At 35.4% G+C, this 16,277-nt stretch overlaps 1 protein-coding gene across 3 annotated transcripts in view; it reads right to left on the bottom strand.

The window, feature by feature from the left end:
• BTBD9 (BTB domain containing 9) overlaps positions 1 to 16,277 on the bottom strand; it is a 110,183-nt gene that overhangs the window by 90,074 nt on the left and 3,832 nt on the right. For all 3 annotated transcript variants that reach the window (XM_071739364.1, XM_071739365.1, XM_071739366.1), the window contains 5 exons: positions 12,542 to 12,752; positions 11,252 to 11,615; positions 9,360 to 9,624; positions 7,156 to 7,375; positions 3,459 to 3,578 (listed from right to left, as the gene is read on the bottom strand). In XM_071739364.1, the coding sequence (XP_071595465.1) occupies positions 3,459 to 3,578; positions 7,156 to 7,375; positions 9,360 to 9,624; positions 11,252 to 11,615; positions 12,542 to 12,752 (1,180 nt within the window). The remainder of the gene's footprint in view (positions 1 to 3,458; positions 3,579 to 7,155; positions 7,376 to 9,359; positions 9,625 to 11,251; positions 11,616 to 12,541; positions 12,753 to 16,277) is intronic.

Genomic DNA, 16,277 nt, shown 5'->3' on the forward strand with positions numbered 1-16,277 from the left:
GTTCCTAATCGACAAGAATCTGCATTACATGACCATTTTTTGCCTCCCAGCTTCCCTCTGAAGAAAGCCTTCAGCTCACATCAAAATTGCTACCTAGGTGCAAACTACGAAATTAGGACCAAAATGAATTCTAAGAAGAAAAAAATGTACCATACTAAAACAGTAAAAATTACCCAGTGATCCCAACTGTCTTATTTCCTTTTGTACATAGTATATGACTGTCCCACTTACAGGTGGTGGAAAAATGTCTTCTAAAGGTATTTAAAGCAAAAATTAAATATCTAAAATATAATCATGTCAACAAAAAGCCCAGGTACTATACCTAGTGTTTTCTCTTACTAAAAAAACCCCTTTCAAAATACAATACCCTCTCACCTGTTATACTAAGTTTCAGTGCCTAATAAATGCTCTTCCTTGTACAAATTAGCTTGTATATCTAAATCAGAGATTTCATCCTACAAAGCACAAGTAAATCAAAATCTGTCATCTGCTTTTCAGCATTTGATCACTGCCCTTCTGTTACCCATGTATTAATTTAGACAAAGTTTATGGCTGGCAAAAGTTATTTTGAACCTACTGAAAACCTAGCCTGGAGTACACAAATAACATGAAGAAAGAAGGAGGGTAAATAATCACCACATTCTGCCTAATTGGTTTGGATAGCTTGGTACATGCTTTGTCAAGTACAAATTATGTTTCACAGGATGCACAATAATCCCTCCAACTCTAACACTATTGTGACCATTCCACAATGCCAAGTCATGAAAGAGACTATAACACACTAACACAATAAATTACTTGTTACGGAGATTGAACTGGTCCTACTTCATTGTCATGTAAGTTACTTATTTTCTTTAACAACTAACTGCCAGGAGGCTGCATTTTTTTATACAGCTACTGTGGAAAAGGCACTGATTGTAGATTTGGAAATGGATACATTGACTTAAGAGAAAAGTGAAAGGTTTTCTAAAAACAAACAAAAAAACCCTAGTCACCAATTCTCCATAACTACTCAAGAAATTATCCTATACAGTGATGCCATAAAGCACTTAGAGCTAAAAATCAACTTTTTATAGAAGAAAGGGGAAAAAAAAAAAAAAAAACTAACAAAGAAATACAGAAACCCCAAACCCATCATCTATCTCAAATCTATAGTGGTAGGAAAATGTACTGTGGCAAGAGACTTAAGCCCAGCATCTTCCACTGACAAGAAGGCATACAAGCATTTTTTTAAATTGCTGCATGGTTCCCTGAGTGATGGGTTTTTTTTTTAAAGAGATTATTATCACATTATGAAAAGACAAAAGGAGAATCAATGTTATAATTAACAACAAGAGAGAAGCATGATGCTTGCAATTCACTCCTCAGTACTGTTGTCCATGAACAGAAAATTTTTGGCACGGGGACTTATCACACTGACTCAAGCAGATGTGTTGAGCTATAGGAAAATATAAATAGTTCTGAATGTCAAGAATGTATTGATTAACTTAGTGCTAATAAATGAGTGATTTGCTGAGTTGCATTGCAAACTTACTTGAAAAATAGGAGAGGCATTTACATCTTCAAATGAAGTATTTTTCATTACCCGTTGATAATCTGATTACAATTTCTTTTCAGAAAGAGCATATAAACCACTTAAAACCTATCTGCTCTTTGACAGGCATGCATAACAGCTGTAAAAACACATTATCAAATACCAAAAGAATAAAATGACAATCTTATATGAGCTCATATTTTATATTTGTCCTCACAACACTGCAGTTCATCATGACAAAACTGCTATGCATTTTAGGATTTCTGTTTTGTGCGGGTTAGTATCCTAGACATAATTAGTTAAAATCTTTAAAGTAAGCAAAACTACTTTAAATACAGAACCAAAAAAAACCCCAGGAATTACAGACAGAAAAAAAATTTAGTTCTTCTTGCTAACTTTTTTCTATACAGAATATTAATTAAAGTAAAAATTAAAGGCCTCAATTACTAATATGTATGCGTACACAGTCTCTCCCACTCAAATTCTCTCTTCTGGAGATCAAGTGGTCCAAACTCCTGATTAAAGCACAGCAAGATTTCAAGTTGGACCCATTTATAATGCAAATAAATAAATACAAAGTTGTTAAATGGAGTTCCTAAAAAACCTGTCAGCAATTTACATTTAAAACAGCCATTTCTTATTATTTGCAGAAAAAAATACATAAAACCCAGCAAATTATAGTCATAGCACTTTTACTTTTGACTAGCAAATGACCTCTTAATATAATGTAGGCTTCAATTCAGTGCTGTAAAAAGAGATTACTGAACAGCCTTATCTAAACTACCTTGAATTATCATGTCACTCACAACTGAGAGCTCCCACTGCCTTAAGGTAACTGCTCCTTAACTATAAGTACTCAAACTTATGCTGTTACTTGACTTTCTTTTTAGCTCTTTCTTTCACTTGTTCTCCAAAGCCACTGCACCTCCAGGGAATTCCCCACCACTCAGTGGATTTGCTAGTGAGTAACAGAGATATGTAGAAAATAATGGGCCTACTGGGAACCATGAAGCAGAACAGGAAAAATTAGAAGCATAAGGACTATGTGATAATGAAATCTGTGCTGCAGTTACGTGGACAACTGTATAGTTCAAATACCTGCTAAAATAAAACAAGAGGGAGGTCTCCAGTTGTGCTTGTGCAAGCATTTAACTAGATAGTATGTATCTATTTATACAAGTACAGCACATGACAAACTCCCTCCTATTACTCTGCTCCTCTGATAAACAGCAACTTACTTGCAGATGATTAAGAAATCACAGGTGAGAAAGAATATATAAGAAGTCATTAGGTACCAAAAAATGGTTGAGATACCACATAAAACTCCACTTCTCCTTCTCCTCACTTTCAGGCAAGGCTACAAAGAACCTTCACCAAAATATACCAATGCTCTCAAAATGCAGCACAGATTACAGACACATCAATGAAGATAACTGCAGGAGAGGATGACAGACAGATAAACTGCTGTTGAAAAAGGAAAATCACTTTTGGACAAGTCTATGGAAGCCTGAGAATAGCAGCCCTTTTGAAAGAAGATTAAGGAAAGTCCTACCCTAGATCAACCTTGGGTTTACACAAAGCATTGCTCAAACCTCCTTAGCCTGAACTCTCACCTTTCTCTCTTTCAGTGCAAAGGCAGAAAATATATAAAACATAAAAACGCACTTCCAAGTTGTATAGCAAGGATGCAAACATATATTAAACATTTTGGCAGCCAAGGAGAGATTCTGAGTAGAAAAAAAAGTGCTAAGCAATGCTACTGAATAGGAAAAAAAAGCATCAGTTGCAGGAGGAAAACAAGAGAACGAGGAGTTACAGTAGTTAGGGATGAAAGCACCAGAATTTCCAAAACAGGGAGCCTGCACTCCTTCAGGCATCTGCATTATTTAGTAATAGCCATGCAGCAACACATTGATGAACTAACCTGCAGACACGGGCAGGAAAATAGAGGTTCTGCCAAGACCGACAGAGGTATTTAGAGTGATCAATCACCCGAATCCAGTCTAACTCATCCATGGACACCTCAATGTAGTAGGAATAAGACCTATGGAGCGGAAAAAAAGACTGGTTAAAATACAAGCAGCCACAACGCAGGTATCAAATTTTATACTTCCTTCACTTGTGCTGAAAAGAAGGCTATTTGTTCCTCCTCACAGACCTGCATCTAAGATACCTAAAAGAGATCCCCATTTTCAAACTGGCTTTGAAAATGAATTCATATGCAGTTATGTTAGGTTGCATTTTCACAATTATTTAGAATATCCTAACACTCACAATCTGCAGTAATTAGATAAGACCATTGTCCCTCAAAAAATGCAGTGAAGACTTTCCACTCAGTCTTAAAAATAGTCACTTGTACTCCTGTGTAGAAAAAATTTGAAACACCAGTGACATACTTATTTCTACTGCCATATCAATAAAGAAAAATATATGAAAAAACATTTAGCAGATAAAAAATGCAAATTCAAATCCTTCACTTGAAAAAAGCAAATTTACTTTATGATCATTTTCTCATTGATGTTGTTCACTTCTGACCCTTTCAGTTGTTCACAGCGTATTATTAAGCCTGTCACTACCTACTTACACACCCCAAAAGTATCTCATCAAAACAAAAAACTGAAAACATCACCAGCAGAACCTGTGTCTTCCTCTTGCTTATAACTTAACGTTCAGCTCATAGATTGCTGTTAGAAGAAAGCAAACCCAAACCAAAACTTAAAAGCTATAGCTACTTCTATGTTATACTTAGAAGACTGATACTTAGAAGCAAGTAGAAACTCCAGCTGTGGATCAGCAAATTGTGAAATATGTTTCAGAATATGTTCTTTCACTTAAAGTAGCACTTTGCAAGATTCACAAGCATTTCAACAGCACCATGTTAGCATTTACCCTCCTTTCACACTGATTTCTAAAAGAAGAGTTGCTCTTCCAGAGTTCCACAAAGGCACTTGATGTTAAATATTGATGCCTTTGTTAATAGTTCAATTCCTTTGCCAAGAACTTAGAGGGGCTGATGTCTAAAGTGGTATTGCTTAAAATTCTTAAAATGATGGACACACTGTTAATACCAAGGTATGCACTTAGAAAGGTAATGCAGAGTCTTAGAGATGTCAACTGTATAATCAGCTTTCACATTCACACCAACCAGATGTGTAATATTCACAACCCATATAAATACACTGTGTTTTAACAGCATTATTATTACTTGCCCACGCATATTTGACTGAATCAGGCTCCAGAATTTGAGAGTCTGAGTAATTCTGAACCAAAAGCTACTGACTGTCCTCTTTGTGGTGATAATTGAGGGATTCTCATATCACCAGACTACTGTAAATGTGTAACCAACATACAATATGATATTTATTTGCTTTCTGAATGTACCGCACAAAGAAAAATCTCAAAAATACAGTTTCATTATCATACACAGCACTAGCCTTCGAGTTTTTCTTAAGGATAGCATCTTTTTTGCATTACTGATCTGAACAACTACACTACTTAGCACTTTTATACCTAAAATTCATCTGTTAATAACACACCTAAACTGGAGGTGCAAAACAGATGGGTTAGTTTGTATTCGATTCTTTTAAAAATGTACATTATCTATATAAAGATATCTAACACACCAGAGATTCATAGAGATAGTTAAAATGAAATAGTAGTTTAAAAAGATGTTCAACCAGAAGCTACTATGCGATTTCCAGTCACTGAAACATCTCTTTCAGACACAGTATACTCATGTATCCCAAGGGAAAGATGAAGACAATAACTGGCAATTCTTAGACTAAAAAAGTACAAAGGTTGGAAATGATCTCTAGAAAAAGAGAGGACAGTCCTAGAGAAAGGTCCTTATGGCCTTGATTGGTAAAGTTCTGAATACCTCCACAGACTGACTGCCGTAATTTCTCTGAGTAAACTCTTCCCACCGTCAAGTACCCCATTATGATGTTTTTCCTAATATTTAATAGTCATTTATCTTGCTGCTGGTGTCCACATGTTTTGTACTCTTAGCACACAGTTTCAAGAGGTGTCTGGCTCTGTATTCTCTGTGTCCTTCCATTAAATATGTGGATATCAGTAAGTTCCCCCTTCTCAACCTTTTCCTTTTAAAACAAGTTCTCCCAGCCTCTGTATATCAAGTGTTCAAGCCCTCATAATCCTGGTGTCCTGCTAAACTCCCTCCAGTGCCAGTATCTTATACTGAAGAGCCCACAACTGGCCACAGTGCTCCAAATGCTTCCTTTTCCATTTATCTTAAACAGTTGAGCTCCTGGGAGAAGAGGTGGAGGGTGGAACCTGACAGTTCAGGTATTCTACCTGATCAGAAGTGAAATAATGTCTAATAGCAAACTTTCTACAGAAAACCAAAACAGTCAGGATGACACAGAAACTGCTGTACCCTCATGATTTCATGGAAACAGACTCTAAAGTACAGGTTGATCCAGTCTGATACTCTGCCACCAACAATTGTTCTACAAATTTCAGAGGAAGGGTGTAAGACACAATGCATCAGATAATTTTTTAATAAGTTGTCCCGAGGGGAAGGGGGTTTTTCCCTGAGTTTCAGCAGCTGCCAATTTATGCCTTGCAGAGCATTCTGTCAGCTACAAGATCTCTAAAAATTGCTAGGGAACTCCTTACTAATAACAGGTCTCTAATACTTTCTTGAATTTTATAACAATCCATAAATTGGTTTATAAATTTGCCTCAGCTTCTGGAAATAGTTCCTTGTACCTTCAATGTTTTACTTTGCAACCTTTCCAAAAGGAAGAGAGGAGAAGAATAACTTCCAGTTACTAAATCAGGGTAATTTACTTGAAAAAAATAAGTAGCTAAAAAGTCATGCAGTTTGTTTTGAACGATTAGTTGTAACTTGTATTTTTAAAATCACTTAATATATGAAAGAATAAAAATCAGTAAAACACTAGTACAAGCACTCTGTTCTGCTCTAACACAGAGTTTTTAAATTAATATATTCAATTTGTCAGACAGATATTACAATTTTCCTACTTAAGCAGTTCAAATAATGGATTTGATCTTTAGATCATTACGGAATACATGAACGCAGATGAGTATAAGTTACTTAGGGCATCCATAAGAGTTCATACTCCATGAATTTGACCATGAGGTGGATTCAAGTAACTACTCTAGTTAGTCAGTAATTCGTATTCTAAGTAAATTTTACTGAGTTATTGTCAGTGTTATTTCTTACAATTTTGATATATTGAAAAATGTACACAAACATTCCTTCAATATGTAATAAATATGTAAAAATGGTTTCTGCATTAGAACTAGAATATTTGCTTTCATGCTGAAATAAAAGCAGTTGAAAACTAAGTGGCAAACAGAAATCAATTAAAAATTTAAATTGTATTATAAACTATTTAACGAAGACACAAAACATATACTAAAATATTAAAAGACAGTATAACAAAATATGGTCTGGTGTGTAAGCAACCAAACCTGCAATAAATAAATACAGGGTTTTTTCCAAATAAAACCTGTCATTGTCATCCCCAAAACTGTATCACACTGTTTCTATAAAATATTTTAATGAATGCTTCTCACTGATGTATCACCACCAGTACTAAGTGCATTACTTCTTCTGTCAGCTTGGCACCTACCGACTATCTCTGTCCCACAGGAGGATTCGGATGTGGTTGATTATTGATGGCTGTCCCAGCTTAATTTCAATCCCGGAACGGCAGTCGTCATCGATTGGGTGTCGAGAGAAGCCGTGATCCAAGTCATAGTTCTGAGTGTCCCCATCTAACAAAGCAGACTTCAGCTCTCCTTTTACAACCTGTGCTCCATACTTCATGGTTGCAATATTTTCCCCCGGTACTAAGAAGAAAAGGAAACAATGGCTATATTTACACTCTCATACTGCAAATTAGATGCTCTGAAAATCAGCCGTATGAGGACAGGACAAAGACTTATTGCCAGAATCCTTTCTCGCCCATAAATACATACTCAAGGAAAAAAAAGGTACAAAAAGATGCATTTTAGATATTTTGTTTCTTCCATTTCATTTCATGTCACCCAGGTATTTTCTGATAGCTATAATAAATGATATCAGTAATAATAACTGATCGTTTACTAGTATGTGGTATCTATATTCTCAGTCTTCTTAATCATTTTGCCAAACTCTGATGCACTTTCCTCATGCGATCATCACTTTTCTCCTGGTTTTAAAGTTTTGACCTATTTGCCATCTTCTAGTGATCAAACTCTCATTGTATCTCTCATTTTTTTTCCTGTTTTTTACAATCTTTTTGTTCTGATTTCAACTAGGTTTTTTTGTTTGATTGTTTTTTGTATATTGTGGGGGTTTTTTTGGTGTAAGGAAACAAAAAATCACATAAAACATTCAAGATATGGATGCATCGTGGATTTGCAGTGGTATATACAGAGGTATAGCTATACAAGCTATTTCAACATCTATACAAGCTACCAGGTCTCTGCAAAGCTAAACAAATCTGAGTGAAATGGGAAAATCTTGGCAACTTGGGCTTTGAACCAACAATGTAAAATAAGCTTTTTATGCTACCATTTCACAGTAATGAAGCTGTTAAATGCTAGTAACAGATCTCCCATTGAGATAAGTGGGGATAATGATCCCTAACTCCAATTACAAAACAATACATTGATGAACCACCCTCGTAAAAAGACATTTTTAAGAATCTTGTTTGAAGACAAGACTGTAGAAAGTGTGATCTGAAAACTAAATTATTAAAGCTCCTGAGCTCTTCAAGCAAGGTGGTAAGAGAAGTAAAAATTTTAAAAGGATGCTGACTTTAGCATCTGAAGAACAGAATATGAAGTGGTACAATTTTAACTGTACTGTGTACTACTACGTAAGAACATCAGATGCACAACTGTGCAATTCCAAGTGGCCATCAATGCTTCCACAAGCAGGAAAAAGTCCCAAGAGCTTCTATGAGTACGAAAACAAGATAGAAATTCACTTCTTTAAAAGTCCGTGATTTTGTCAAAACTAGAAATTCTGATATTAGGAACTTATAACTATTGAGATATAAATGTATATAAAAAGAAGTTTTTCAAGTTTATCTACTGCACTGTCAACAGAATGTCTTGCATAAAAAGACTTTTACAATACCCTAATATTAAGACTCATGTTTAAATATTAATATCAAGAACTTCTGTGAGAGAAAAAAGAGAAGATGAAGTTCTGGGAAAGTGAGTCTCTTCAGGGCTCATCATGCATGACAGCCTACAGTGAAGGCTCTCAAAGAACATGTAACTTTATTCTTTGTTGTGAGGCAAATCACACACTAGCTAGCAAACTAGTAATAGTTTTAGATATTCCAACTGACTTAACAAAAAACACAGACAAAAGTTAAACAAAAAGCTTCACACACATTTTAGGCTTCCTTTAACAAAATTTTCAAAGACACGTTTGTACTATTTAGGCAAGCATGTAAAGAAAAAAAACCAAAAGTAGTTGAGAAAAGATGAAAATCTTCACAAATTAGAAAACAAGCCATCTCTTAAATACCATATATTACACAGCAAATCTATTTCTCTTTTTGATGCTTTTATAAAAGTTTTTCTACAAAAATAACACTTCCTCTCTGAAATTATACTCTTAAAACACACATTTCAGCAGTATCAGCGATACAAAGCAAGAAAATGTTGGATAATATCTGAGGAATAGAAACAGCAGGAACAGTACATAAGTTACTTCCTTATGTAATCCTTTAAAAAAAAAAAAAGAAAACAACCTCAAAGCACAAATTAAACATATACTCCATTCAACTATAAACACTAAACAAGAAAACAAATAAACAGAAAACCTGATGCTTACTTAACATGCCCCTGTAGTTGAGGTCCATGTCCCGACTTTCAGAACGAATCTTAATGGCATCTAGGATGGCATCAGGTGACAACAACCCAGAAGGTCTTACAACATTTAGCAATTCTGTTAGACTCATGAGTGGCAAACGGACTGCTTGCATGATTTCAGCATGGTTTTCCTTGGGGTTATGTTTACACCAGTTCATCAAAGCTTGGAAAATGTCTTTCTCAGGAGCTGCAAATGAGTCCCTCAGTACAATACTTAAAAGAGCAGCCTGGATAAAAAAAGATAAAAACAAAAAAAAACAATGAAATAAATAGAAATAAAATAATATATTTTTTTAGGAAAAAAGGAAATTAAAGTAAAGCAAACCTTAATGAATGTTTTAACTTGCAGTTATTAAAAATAATCTCTAAAGGCGACACTACCTCAAACTGTAGATTGCTCTAGTTACTTATGCAAGAATTATATAATCCATAATGTAAATAATATGTAGTATCATAAACCCACTAGGAGAAAAAAGTGAAAACTGAAATGCGGTGAGCTATTCAAATCAATTTAATTCCAGCTACTGCTTAAAATTTACTTTGGGATACAGAAAGTGATTTTGGGATTTGGTAGAATAGTTCACAGCATTTCTTTCCACTTATGCTGGTATAAGAACACTGATGAGAAAAAGAAAGTGTGGACTGGAATAACTTTCTTAAAATCATTTCTAACTACCTGGGATTTCCCTCCCCTTCTCTCTCTCTCTCTCTCTTTCTCTCTTTTGGTACCAACTTAGAATCAGTAGGTTAAAGCTTCAGTGGCTCTTTTTCATGTAGAAAACCTGCTGACTGCAAAATGAGAAAAAAAAATAATTGAACAGCTTCTTAGATTTTCACTTAGTTAGCAGAATAATGAGTTTGCCTACTAAAAGGATAAATCTCTCATATATACCAGGACTGGCTATGCAAAGATACCATAAATTGTACACTTCCTGAAAAATGACACGTGTCTATTTCTGTATTAATAATATGCTCTTAAAGCTCAGATTTAACAAACTGTGCATGACAGAGTACAGTAAAAAGAAATAAGCATTTTTTCCCTTAACAAGGAAATTAGTCAGCAGAACATTCAAGGAATAGACCCACCACAGCTTTTCCACGAAAAATGATGTAAAAAAAAAAGAATAATTAAACTACAATTCATTCAAGATAATCTGCTGCTTCATGTGAACACCACTTGAAAACACTTCATCACTATTATGTCCAGCTCAAAGACCACTCCAGAGTTAAGTGGAAAATTTCAGCTTCATAGAACAGCCAGGATCTGGCACAAATATTTATGGATCTAACAACAAAATCAACACACAAAAAATCCAAACTAGCCTACAACACCAACATATTATGCAATTTCAGAAAACGCTGACTATCAGCTGTGTAAATCACAGCAACCTCCAGAATTATTTAACTTACACAGTATAAAATCACTCATCACAGGAACAGCCTGTATCAAGAAAGTAATAGAGTAAATTAATAGAGTATCTTCTACCATCTTCAACTCTTTACTTTATATCCCATAGGCAGTATTCACAAGCCAAATTATAGTCTTTCAAGAACGGATCAAAAAAAGACAAATTATAATTAGATTGCATGCTCCCACCTTTTAGAATACTCCACCAGAATCACTATAATCATCTATATTAACTGGTCAAAATTTAAGAAGTAGAACAGATCACCAGGATTTTCAGTCCAGCTTGGATTCAGCATTTCCAGCTGTCTCTGTTTCACTAGTATAAAATAATACCTTTTAACTAACATATCATGTATTTGGTGCTTGCATTAGTATTCTACAATAAAGGTGAATACAGATTAAAATTAACATTCTGAGGAGGAAAAGAGTGCAAACAAAAGATATACCTTTGAAAGTGACAGGAAGCCTTCACTAGAGAGCACTTCTTGGGCATTTCTGTCCATGAACATACAGCACATACAAGTTAATTTGGGAAGGGAATACAGACTGGCAACATCAAATGTCATGCAGACATTCTGAATATTAAGTATTGTGCAAAGATATTCAGATGTGGAATCCTCCAGTTCTGGGAACCCATATTTATGTGCTAGGCTTAGAAAGTCTAAGAGAACCTCCTCTTTCTCATCACGTAGCGTAGCACGACCAGTGTAAATATATTTCAACAGCATGGTAAATGCTTCTGCAGTGGTATCATCAAGAGGAATTTCTGCTTCTGGCTGAGACTCCCTCATTCCACCATACAACAATGCTCTGTAAGGAAGATAAAATGTCAGAAATTCACATCCTGATAAAAACCAGACAAAAATTAAAGAATAAATGACTACTTACAGCAAGGGGAATGCAAATCTACAAAAGAAAAAACTTTCAAGTGCAGCTCTGCTCTGTAAGTAGCTGCACAAGAATAATATCCTAATGCAATATTTTTATATAACACAAGAGGTCCATATCCACTTTGAACAATAGTTTGGAAAGAAGAAACTGAAATATAATTCTCCTATCTTGCTAACATAGTGCTGCAAGTGAGAAAGAAAAAAAAAAAGATCTTAAGAAAATAAGTAAAACCAATAGTTTGCTACTGCATTAGCAGTGACAGATCAGAAAGCGTTGGGATTCCTGAGCTTCTATTCCTTACTCTAAACCCAGCACAAAGCTGATGAAATCCTGAATCTTGAGAAAAATTGAAGTACTTACAATTATTTTAAAAAATATGATAGAAAATTAGGTCACAATTTGCATTCACACTTCAGTTACTACCTTATCCCTCAATTAGTATTATTCCTGGATTTAAAATGTATATTGTGACCTGCCTCAGCCAGGCCTCTTTAAATACTCAGCTCCAATGCATCAAAATTAAACTAAGCATATTATTAGAGGCACACCATCTTTACTCTGAGAAATCAAAACAATTTTACTGCAGAACTTTCCTGTTCTCAAGTTATCATCCTCTTGAATTTGTGAAACCACCTTCAAAATCCAATTTAATGAAGGTCAAAAGAATAACATCATGACATGGTATTTTTTATATTTGGACACAATGATTTGATGCGCTGGGAAACACACAGAAAAGGTCACACTCAATGGACAGATGATTACACACTGAAAAGTTCATAGAGAAACAACGTTTGTCTTATCTGCATGAAAATTTCCTGTGAACCTGACAAAAAGCTATACTTCACCTGAAATAGTGGCACCTTGCAGCCAAGATCACTCTGTGTGCCGGAAAGCGTTTCTTTTCTACAATAAAGGTAACATCACTATATTCTTCCCCATTCATTAGAGCACCAATGTGCTCTGACAGGATGTGAACGTGGTCAATCTCTCCCACAGCTGTGTAGGGGCGAAGCGGGTGGCTGTTACTCATCTTAGAGGGATGGTGATATTGGTAGCCTAAAGGGAAAAAGAAAACAATCAGTATTGTAAAGGGCACAAATATTTAAAAAATTACACAGATCAAGCTGAGATTATGAAAAAGGATCTAGTGGAAGTTACCAGATATCACATGAAAATGAAACCAAGGGGTTTTCTATTAAAGTTCATTTACAACAAGATTTGATGCAGCTTACAGAGAGCCAAAAAAACTATTTCAGGCAATTCTGTCTCCTTGTTGTTCTGTCAATCCATTTACTTAAAAGAAAAAAGCTTTCAACAAAAGGAATTAAGAACTAAACAATTTTAAAAGTTGCCATTAGAAAGCAATTCTATCTAAATTAAAATTCCTCCCTGGTGGTGACTGATGCCTCCACTCAAACCGAGGTAGTGAAGAAGGAGGGAACTGCACAGATCACAGACTGTAGGAAATGCCTAAACCTCTCCCACGAGGCAGGGACTGGTGGCAATCCTGCATGTAAAACGTGTGCCCAAGTGGAATCACTTCTGAACTGCAGGAGGCAGTGAAAACGCTGAGGTTTATTAGGGAGGCAGAAAGGGAGCTAGATAATTGATTTAAGGTACCTATTGAAGCAAACTCTCAGCCTAATTTACACAACAAATAAATGATAAAGAAATAATTTGACCAATTAAGCATAGTCTAAACCCTCAAGTCTCTACTAAAAATCGGTGATGAATAAAAACAGTGGTTTTTGCAAAATGCCAGTCAGCTTTCCAGTCCTGGGAGAAATTAAACTGGGATAACACTTAATAAAAAACAGACAACACCTGTCAAAGAGCAAAGCTTTAAAATGTAAAATTCAATATTCTTACCCTTTCTACTCAGTTTTCTTGATGCTTTCTCGTTCCTTAATATATGTAAGAAAACAAACCCCCTTATACCTCTCAGTCATAAAAGCAGGCAACTTTACACTAGGGTATGATACAGATTAATGCATTAGTAATATGCTGTATGGAATTATTTGGTTGCTTCTTAATTCACAATAGGTTTGGGTTTTGGTTTATTTTAGCAAGAGACTTTTTGTAGTCTCGGTGGCAAGAGCACCCCACAGGAGGATTTAGGAGCTCCTACTGTCATACTTGGATTTACTTTCAAATAAAAAAAGGTTGACTGTTTGAAGTAATAACTATCAACATTCTCAGACACACCTTCCAATGGCTGGACACTTCTCAATATGGACAAATACCTAGTGCTGAACAAAGATGGTATACCACAAGAAGCAGGAAAGTAATGAGGTTATACCCTGCATGCAGCACAAATCAATCATCCATTTTAAGCTATACTTTTATAGTATTATGAGAAAATGCACATCTATTTCCAGCCATTTCTAACCCAACGAAGAAAACACATGCACATCAGGTTAAGTATTATTTGTACTTCCATAACACCTGGAAACACTTAACATAAAATCAAGATACTATATAAACCTTGTCCCAGAGAACTTTGACTTAAACTAGAAAAAGTGATAGAAATAGAAAATAAGATTTGAGACAATACAGCATCCTAAATTGGTAGTACAGATCACAACACAAACAGGAACAAAACCCCAGCTTTTCCCAGGCTTTCTGTCGTTTGAATTAGAAGCTGTGTGCCCATGCAGAGGTTACAGCGTGGAACCAGCACTAATGGCTGAGATACTGAGTGAGGGCAGCCTGACCATGAGAACACAGAATCTGTACAGTCATTCTTCTATCCTGATATGGGAATATATTCACTTATGTGGTTTTACATAATAACAGACTGTTTCTTCCATTTTCGCTGGTTGATTTGCAATTAGCTAGGACAACTCTGAGCCAACAGAATCATGCAACATAGGTTTCCAGTAACATTTACTTTGTAACATACAACATTAACCTAACTCAAAACAGTCCAGTTGTATATATTTATGCCAGCAATAATATTTATCACAATATAAGAGTTTATAGACAATACTAAAATTCAAATCTCCTAAAAATATAAAACCTTTTATTATGCCAAAGGAGCAAACAAAAGGATGTATTTGTTAGTCAGCTGCAAATATCAAGTCTCTATACTCCTTCAAGACTCGGGTACCTTACAAATCTACAATTGCTCTTGATGCTCTTCATTCACAATCGTCAGGCAGTCCAACTACATACAAGTAACATGCACATTATCAAGCAATTCTGCACATCTCTTCTGCTTGCCCTGATTTTGATTGATTAGGGAAGTTCACTTATGATCCTTCATACATGTACAAGTACAGGCACGTTTTGTTTTTGGTTTTTTTTACATTCTACTTGTTTCCTTCATGATCTTATCTCTTAACTCTGAGATATAGTAACAGGTACTGCCTGAATAAAATTGAGAGACTGGTAAAGATAAAGGGATGCCATCAGCTGCAAACTAACTGTTTGCAGTAGCTGTGGATGTTCTCTAGTCCCAAGAGGGTAAAAAGTTCAAGGGAAAATAGTTTCCATTACACATTAAATAAATAAATAAAATAAAAAGCACACTTGAGGCTACATAAACATTTCTCTAAACAATAACCAATGTACAGAAGAGGGCAAAGTCTGAACTGAGGACATTTGCTGATGCCAGTCCCTCTGAATACCAAGACCCTGAACTACAGCGAGTGATGAAAGTGGAAATTTAGAAACCCCTGTGTGTAAGTTTAAAGACAAATTTGTCTTGATGTTTAATGTTCAAATTGCTGGTACAATGTACTATTCTGAATTGTTATTTTCAAACAAGATCATGCTTATCACAGAGAACACAGGACCCAAGACTACTAGAAGCCTCTGACTGAGGAGCCTTTCAAATGCTTGAGTGACGTGAAGTGTTGGAAGCTGGAAACTTCATCAAACTATGTGCATGCCTCGTATGCTTTCTGTGGGTAACACTAATATATAGAAACAGTGCTCAAACTAATTTATTTATTTAGTACTACACATTTCCAATTCAAGTTTTGCCTGGATTGTGGATATTCCACACAAAGCAGCCCAGTGAGAGAAATCTGGCCTTCAAAATACAGAACAAAATAATACGACTTCATATGTACCCACACTGAATTAATTAATGATACAAATTCAGTCAGCCTTTTTAGTAACCTGCACATTTCTTGTTTGAGGAAGTAAAATATAATGTACTGCTTTAGTTGTGGTAAATTACTATGAGTTTGTATGTTCCCTGAATAGCTTAACATATATTTTTCTAGTTGCAACTCAAAGTATTATTTAGCATAAAAAAAGATGAATGCTGCTGAGAGCTTGGTAAAACCCTTCCTGAAGATCCTTCTGGTATCTTCAGTCATCAGTGTCACCCCTTTCAGGGGATATTGGTGTTTTCCTTTCCTGGAGGTTAGAGAGCACTTAAGCAACTTCAGAATAAAAGGCCAAGACATTTACAAGGCTCTTGTCAGCATCATAACCTATTTCCAGGAGTTATTCAGAGCTAATTAACCGCTTCAGGGAGTCAGCTGCTGCTGCTTTTTTCATGCCACAGAAACAAGCAAAAGTGTCTTCTCAATGAATTTGAGACACTATTAAAACTGCAACAATCTGAAA

This window comes from Heliangelus exortis, chromosome 3 (genome assembly GCF_036169615.1).
Source record: "Heliangelus exortis chromosome 3, bHelExo1.hap1, whole genome shotgun sequence".
NCBI classification, from domain to species: Eukaryota; Metazoa; Chordata; class Aves; order Apodiformes; family Trochilidae; genus Heliangelus; species Heliangelus exortis.